The sequence below is a fragment of the Lipotes vexillifer genome, unplaced genomic scaffold (genome assembly GCF_000442215.2).
Source record: "Lipotes vexillifer unplaced genomic scaffold, Lipotes_vexillifer_v1.1 scaffold182, whole genome shotgun sequence".
Classification (NCBI taxonomy): Eukaryota; Metazoa; Chordata; class Mammalia; order Artiodactyla; family Lipotidae; genus Lipotes; species Lipotes vexillifer.
The window spans coordinates 7,526,789-7,535,544 of NW_006798798.1; the positions used below are offsets into that span (position 1 = coordinate 7,526,789).

At 40.9% G+C, this 8,756-nt stretch overlaps 1 protein-coding gene across 1 annotated transcript in view; it reads right to left on the minus strand.

Annotated features, from left to right (window-relative positions):
* The window catches only part of ZNF571 (zinc finger protein 571), an 8,926-nt gene extending 2,590 nt beyond the window's left edge, over nt 1-6,336 (minus strand). Inside the window, exons 1-2 of the mRNA XM_007471037.1 lie at nt 6,245-6,336; nt 4,381-4,507 (exon numbers count right to left, since the gene is read on the minus strand). Of these exons, the coding sequence (XP_007471099.1) occupies nt 4,381-4,507; nt 6,245-6,253 (136 nt within the window). The 5' untranslated portion in view covers nt 6,254-6,336. The remainder of the gene's footprint in view (nt 1-4,380; nt 4,508-6,244) is intronic.
* Nucleotides 6,337-8,756: the final 2,420 nt, after the last annotated feature.

Consider the following 8,756-nt stretch of genomic DNA (forward strand, 5'->3'; position numbering starts at 1 on the left):
ATTTATTTATTTATTTTTGGCTGTGTTGGGTCTTCGTTTCTGTGCGAGGGCTTTCTCTAGTTGTGGCAAGCGGGGGCCACTCTTCATCGCGGTGCGCGGGCCTCTCACTGTCGCCGCCTCTCTTGTTGTGGAGCACAAGCTCCAGACGCGCAGGCTCAGTAGTTGTGGCGCACGGGCCCAGCTGCTCCGCGGCATGTGGGATCCTCCCAGACCAGGGCTCGAACCCGTGTCCCCTGCATTGGCAGGCAGATTCTCAACCACTGCGCCACCAGGGAAGCCCCATGCCATGTCTTAATTCTCTATATCTGCACCTTCTTCTTCATTCTTGTTTCAATCTTTGCAATTCTAGAATTACATTTTCTTTCTTTATGTTGATCCTTCTATTCCTCAAGCTTCACAAGTGTAGGAAAAATATTCCTCTTTATAGCTATTCCCCAGAACACAGAAAGCAAACACAGTGTTTTCTTTTTCCCTTCATGTATTTTTTCGGGTCTTTCTTTCCAGTACCTTCTACTCAAGGCCAAATGTTCTCATATTTTCCAGAAAAGCATAAGGTTCTATAATGTTGTAGAGATAGTGACAACTTTATACACTGAAGAAAATGTTATGTTATTCTGAACAAAGTTGGGAGATGGGTGTAATTTTAAAATGTAGAAGAACACTATCCACTGTGACTGGAGCCCCAGGCACACTCTGGCAACACTGCATATAGGCTGTAGAGTGTAATAGAGGATGGTAGTGGGAAAGAAAATAAACATATGTATCAGTAAATTCAAGTTCAAACGGTCTTTTAGAAATAAGAGTCAGAAATCTGAGGAAAATGTGCTTTTGCTAAAAAGTACAAAGAAACTGTAAACTGTAAAGTATAATGAAACTGTAAACTGTAAAATACAACGAAACTGTAAACTGTAAAGTACAATGAAACTAAAAACTGTAAAGTACAATGAAACTGCAAACTGTAAACAAAACCCCACACACAGCTCAATTTAACACCAACTCGTCAGCAAAATGTACTGGGATGAGAGTATCTGGCTGGAATATGGTGATTAATGGAACAGTGTAAGGGACCAGATAAATCCAGTTTAGATTCCAAACTGGTCTCCACGTTATAGTAACACGATAATAAAAATGGGAAGAAATATAAATCTAATGATTCTGGGGTGGGAAGCACTGAGACCACATAGGGTAAGGTGCTAAATGGCAACTTAGTGTGATAAAGAAAGTAAAGATAAGAATGCCCAAGTCTTAAAACCATGCTGAGGATGAGGAATATGTATGAAATGTACTCAAATAAATAGTTCTTTTTATTGTCATTAAATCAATGCAAAAATAACTGGGAAAACTGCAAAAGGGATGATAACTGAAGACAACAAAATGGAGTCTGAAAAGCAGAAGGCATATTGAAAGGCCCCTTTGACTCTTACCCCCTCGAGTCCTACTGAGTCTGTCTCCTAAATAGCTCTTGAATCTGTTTCATTATCCCCAACTCCACTGCCAACACTCTGAGGACGCCCAAAGCAACTCTCATTTGAGCCACGACAATAACCTACTCAGAAACATCATGAGACCCTTCCTTCTAATCTCCATCTGGCAGTCAGAGTAATAATATTAAATGTGTAAATCACATTATGTCACTGTCCTATATAAGATTCTTCATAAGCTTGCAAATGCTTTTGGGATAAAATTCAAACTTGTTAGTAGCATCTTTCAAACTGCTTTTGACTGCAACCTCACAATAAGAAATGCATGTTATATTATTATGCATGTTATATTGTGAGTACACATGCACAAACATAAACAAGACAAATAGGTCATGAAATTTTCTTTTTTACATGTGATGCATTCTTATATTTTATTTTATTTTCTCTTCTGTGTTATTTTATTTATGAAACAAAACCAAACCAAAAAATAAAAACAAATGCTGCTCACATTCAATAAAGATGTTAAAAAACAAACCAACCAAAAACAAATGCTGCTCACAGCCTACCTAGGTCATTTCATAACCCCTAGAAGGTGCTGCCTGGCCTGGCTTCTGCCAGCTTCTCCAAACTCACACCTGGTACCTCTCCCTTACTAGGCTCCAACTACAAGGGTCTTCTTTGAATATCTCAAGAACAGAAATAAGCACCCACCTTCCCCAAAGAGACCACTCAGGACCAATCCTGTAATGCTTGACATCTCTGGGTATCCAATTACCTCTGAAAAGCTCTGGCTTCCTGGGTCCTTGGTCATCACTGGGACTCTCATCCCAATCCAGGTCTGGACATCCTCTTTTATGACCCAATGTTCTACTGCATGCTAATGAACAGACCTTCTGGAACTCATAGTGTACTTTCCAGAAGTACTCTAACCTCAGCCTCCCTTCTGATTATTCTCTTCACCTTCTTGCTCTGATTGAAACCTTGAGCACACTGCTTCCCCTGAAACACTGTTTTCCTTCACTTCTTTCCACCTACCCTCTCCCACAGTAGATATAATAGACCTTGTTGTTACCAATAATCACAACACCTCTAAAAGTTCAGTTTCGAGCAATCATCCTTTTGACCACTACCACACATATTTCATTTACTCTTATACCATCTCTCTATTATTTATCTCCATCTTAAAGACTGTCCTTTGAAATCAAAACAAAACAAACTCTGCTTTGATTCTTTGGTTCACTTTGCAGCTCCTATCCATTTACTGTACTCCTTCCTGGCAAAACTTCTCAAAAGAGTTGTCTGTACTTCCTGTCTATACTTTTTATTCCCCTTTACTCCCACCCTCATAACTAACATTTTGCTGTATTTACTTCCAGGTTTTTTCCCTGCACTTTTATGTAGTTACATATACAAACGTGAATCAAACTTCTTTTTCCTCATTATTATATCATACTTCTTTTTCCTCACTGTTATAATACTGTTATTTAAAACTTCTAAAGCATTTAAAAACTCTGTTTGTACCTTTGAGAGCTCCTCAAATGGGCCTTCCACACTGCCTGGTGAGTGATCTTTAAACAATAATCCCCTACTCATCTGCACAAGTCTCCAAGTGCTCCCTATCATACCTAGGATAAAACCTCACTCCTTGAAATGGCCTACAAGGCCTCATATGATCTGATTTCTGCCTATTTCTCTGACCTCATCTCTAATTTCCACTTTCACTCACTCTGTTCTAGCCACACTGACCTTCTTGCTGATCCTCAAATAAAGGAAGCTCAGCCTCTCCTCAGGGCCTTTGCACTTCTGTTCTCTCTGCCTGAACACACACTTGCCTTATTTTTACACAGCTAATTTCTTTCCGGTCTCAGTTCAAACGTTACCTCCTCTGAGAGATCCCTGTCCATCCTAATCTGAGAACACAATAAGCTCTCAACAAATGTTTGCTGGTTGGAGATACCTAGCTAAATAAAAAAGAACAACTGGGAAAAAACTCAATCAAGAAATAGAAAAAAGGATTGTCTTGGAAGAAACCAAAGGTAGTTTCCTCATTAAAGCAAAAGCAGGGGACATCCCTGGTGGCACAGTGGTTAAGAATCTGCCTGCCAATGCAGGGGACACGGGTTCGAGCCCTGGTCTGGGAAGATCCCACATGCTGCAGAGCAACTAAGCCAGGGCGCCACAACTACAGAAGCCTGGGCGCCTAGAGCACGTGCTCTGCAACAAGAGAAGCCACTGCAATGAGAAGCCCGCACACTGCAATGAAGAGTAGCCCCCGCTAACCGCAACTAGAGAAAGCCCGCATGCAGCAACAAACACCCAACGCAGCCAAAAGTGATAAATAAATAAATAACAATTTTTTTTAAAAGGGTGGGGTGAATGTAGGAGGAAGAGCAGTAAATGGGAGTTGGAAAGGAAGTTCCTTTGGGAACTCATGTCGATATCACCTTCCTGCTCTCCCTAGGTCTCAGGTCTTCTTTCCACAGGCCTTTGAAGGGAGCTTCACACAAACATCGCAAAGTGTTGTCACTTCATAAAGCAGCTGTATTATTATCAGCAATAGCTGATCCTGTGTGGCCAGCTCTTATTCACCTGAGCTCCATCTTGTCATGGCTCTCACCACCATCCAGGGCTCCTTCCCTCGCTCCAATAAGGAAAACACGTCTGGCTTAGGGATCGAACATCCAGCTTAAAAGAAAAGAAATGGGACATGGTCATGGGATGAAGAGTCCCAGATTCAAATCCAGTCCATTGGTCATCAAAGAAGAGAAACTGACAGGAAGTGATGGAGGAAGATGTGAAGGTCCGAAGGGTGAGAAATAAAAAGGTACACAGTGGGGCTGTCTACTTCTACTTTTAAAAAACTCAAACTTTTCCTTAGGGAATAGAAATCAGAAATTCACAATCAAGGAGGCAGAAAGTATGGGAGACAAATTCTGAAAACTGTGTAAAATGATCTTACCCAGTGAGATCAGGTGGCTGTAGTTCTCCACCATGACCTCCCTGTACAAATCCCGCTGAATGGGGTCAAGGTATTCCCATTCCTCCTGAGAGAAGTTGATGGCCACATCCCTGAAAGTTACCAACCACTGAAACAACAAATCCATTTATTATTTGTGAAAATATGATGATGATTTTGAGGTGAAATGAGATAGGAAGGAGGAGGGCATTGAAGGAAGGGGGTGATATAATAAACAATATGCCATGGCCGAACACCTGTAACACTGAAGGAAATTGGGTGCCTGAACTGTAGTGTCAACATGATCCTTGATCACTGCTGTTGCCACCGACAAAACTTCCTATGTATACTAGGACAATTCCATTATCCAGAAAGATCTGGGAATACAAAAGGCCAGAGGATTGCAGTTTCCCAATTAAATGAAATATTGTATGCAATCACACAGCACTTTAAGCTTTCTAATTCTCAATAAATAATAAATAAATTCTCAACTAATGGGTTCTTTCTGAAATTATCTTCTCTCTTTAAAGAAAAGGATAAAAGAAATTGATGAAATCTTTCCAAACAATTTTTTAACAACTCTCTGGACTGGAACATAGAATTTGGATATAACTTAGAATCTTTTTGAAGATTCAAGTTCATTAAGTCACTATATTATGTCACCAAATATAATGGACATACAGTATTTTCATTTTATGGATGTAATGATCTGCTTATTTGGGAGTATTTAAAACAAATTCTTTAATGTCTTTAGCTCTAGAAATCTAAAATTCTCAAAAGATTATACATCTGGCAGATTTTATTTGCTCCTACTTTCTGTGTTCCTAGGCTACAGTAGGCTGATGGATGCCAGTCTAGGTGCACACAGGCACCACTCTGACACATTCTGGCCAACTCCAAGGTAAGCCTTGCCTCTAATTGGTTTCTTGGCAAGAGGGATGTGGTAGGTAGACTAATGACCCCGCAAAGATGTCCATATCTTAACCCCTGGAACCTGTGAGTATGTTACCTTACATGGCAAATGGAACTTTGTAGATGTGATTAAATTAAGAATCTTGGGGAGATTATCCTGGATTTTCTGGTTGGGCTCAATGGGATCACAAGGGTATTTTAAGTGATAGAGGGAGGCAGAAGAGTCAAAGGAGATGTGATAATGAAAGCAGAGATCAGAATGATGTGATTGCTGGCTCTGAAAATGGAGGGGACCCTTGAGCCAAGGAATGTGAGCAGCCTCTAGCAGCTGGAAATGCAAGAAAATAGATTTTCCTCTGGAGCCTCCAGAAGGAACACAGACCTACCAACACCTTGATTTTAGCCCTATAAGACTGATTTCAGATTCCAACCTCCAGAAGTATGACAGTAAGTTTGTATTTCAGTCACTAAGTTTGTAGTAATTTGTTACAGCAGCAACATGAAACTGTACAAGAGGCAAGATCTCTTTCTTCTCAGGACTCAGTTCCCCAACCAATTTCAAAGGCCTCACAAAAAATCTCACAACACACTGAGATTGGGAACAACCAGCAGAAATGCTGTCACTTCCAAGTGGAAAACCTAGGTTTGTAGAGATCAAAGTCTGTCATGTGTCTCATTTAACTGCCTCACTAAACCACTGTGCTAATACTACTCTTAAGGGGAGATATTTCTGCTTCCTCAGGGCTCCTGGCAGAATACCATCTGGGGTAGGGAAAAACATTTAGAGAAGAATGAAGCTCTTTGCTACGATCACTCACTGGAATGGGAGAAATTTGGGAGCAGTTCCTTTACAGGACTAAGCAAGGCAGAAAATATGGGAATAAATATATCTGGTGTTCATATAACCCAACAAAATGATTGCACTTCAGGGAGGAAAGAAGAAACAGAAACTCACGTGAGGCATGGTTTTGAGAACTGTCAGAACTGATCAACTTTCTGGTTCCTCTCCTGGAGATGTGCAGAGTCCTAAGAGGAGAGCAGGGCTGGAGAAGGAAAACAAAGCCATGAGAACAAGCTTGCCTCAGAGCCCACAAAATGAGCACCTTGGAACTACCTTTATTTCCCCTCTTTGAGGGAAGTTTGGGAAAATCTCAGCCCTCTTAACAAATCCAGTGGAATCCAGATAGAGCAGAGGGAATTCAGGCCAGACTTTTCCTTAATCCCCATGATGCTGAACAGGACCCCAGAGGGTGCCAGTTTCCATGGGCATCTTACATCTCTAGGATAGGGGAATACCCAGGGAGCCCTGGAGAGCAGCGCTTCCCCAGGGCCCACATGCTAAGTGAGATGCTTCGCTCCCATGCTTAAAGGCTCAGGCCCACAGGACTGCTCCTGACTGCAGAAGCCAATCGCAAATCCCAGGCCACTGTACTTCTGACCCACCAGCTATAAATTGGGGGCTCCTACAATCCCCTCCTAAGGTTCTATACTTTGCTAGGATGGCTCACAGAACTTAGGAAAACCCTTCACTTATGTTTACCAATTTATTATAATGGATACAATTTAGGAGCAGATGCATGGAAAAGATGCATAGGGCAAGGTATGGCGGAGGGGGAGCTTGGAGTTTCCAATGCTGTCTTCAGGATTGCCACCTTCAAAGCACCTCAAGGTGTTCACTAACCCAGAAGCTCATCAAATCTAGTTCGAGAGTTTTTAGAGGGCTTAACCTCTAGTCCCACCCTCCCCTTTCCTGGAGGTCAGGTCAGTGGGTGGGTTGGAAAGTTCCAACCCTCTAATCATTTGGTCTTCCTGGTGATCAGCTCCATCCTGAAGCTATCTAGGGGCCACACTCCAAGCCGCCTCGTCAGCATAAATTCAGATGTGATCAAAAGGGGTTCATTACGAATAACAAAAGACACTCCTATCACTCAGAAGTTTGCTAAGTTAGGAAAACCAAATAGTTGATGAAGAAAAGTTCTTATTTATAGAACTCCAGCTAAGAAATGCAGAAGGAATTGAGAGAATTTTTTTAAAAAAATCACTATATGGGGCTTCCCTGGTGGCACAGTGGTTGAGAGTCCGCCTGCCGATGCAGGGGACATGGGTTCGTGCCCCGGTCCGGGAAGATCCCACATGCCGCGGAGCGGCTGGGCCCGTGAGCCATGGCCGCTGAGCCTGTGCGTCCGGAGCCTGTGCTCCGCAACGGGAGAGGCCACAACAGTGAGAGGCCCGTGTACCGCAAAAAAAAAAAATCACTATATGTAACCCTATTAAGTAATTTTATTTTATTTTAATTTATTAACTTAAGTAATTTTATTTTATTAAAAATAATAGATCTCAGCATCAATCATAAATGGATGTTATAACCTCTATGTCAGTGTTTCTTACCCTTTTTTTTCATTATTAGTTTTCATTATTAGTTCATTATTTTTTCATTATTAGTTTCCCCAAAGCCTCTTAAGACAACTTTTCTCCTGATACCACTTACCTATGAAATTTTAATACCACAGATATACTGTATATGTGTTTATGTACTGTGTCCACAAACCATTATAATATTTAGTAAACCATTATAATATTTAGTAAGAGTTTGGTCCCCCTCCCTGCCAAGAACCAAGTTTCACCCCCGTGGGGGCAATACCCCTCCTTCTGCCACTGAGAATGCATGCTTTAGGTGAAAGAGGAAGAGGGCATTTTATAAAGGAAGAATTAAGTGGACAGCACTTGAACACCAATCAACATGGCATCACCAGAAGTGGGACACCAGACTTTAAAAAACCTCAGGATGTGATGTCACAGGAAGTACACAACATAACCTATGAATTATTTTTGCCTGAAAATGTGATTTAGGCAAAATATGATCTGAATCTGATCAAGGCTCTATATCTAACTACCCCTTAACAGAAATATGTAGCATAGGGGAACTAATTATATGACACTACAAGGAAGAAATTAGCCAAAAGGAGAATGCACAATATTCTGTAAACAAATAACCTAGTTTTTCTACAAATCAATGGCAACAATTAAAGTAAAAACAGAAAATAGAGAAAACTGTTATGGATTAAAGAAACTTAAGAGATTTGACAGGGACTTCCCTGGCGGTCCAGTGATTAACACTCCACACTTCCAGTGCAGGGGGCCCAGGGTTTGATCCCTGGTTGGGGAACTAAGATCCCACATGCCAGTCATCCAGAAAAAAAAAAAAAAAAAAAAAAATTAATAAGAAAAGAGATTTGACAACCAAATGTAATGTGTGGACCTATCTGAATCATGATTTGAACAAACCAATTGTAAAAAAATCTATCTTCCAAAGAATTGGGGAAGTTTGAATATATACTGGGTATATGATATTATGGAATGACTTAGTTTTTAAAGTTGAGATAGCAACATGGTTATTATTTAAAAATATGTCCTTTTGGTTACATAAGCATACATGTGATTAAAATAACACTTTGAAATACTAAAGG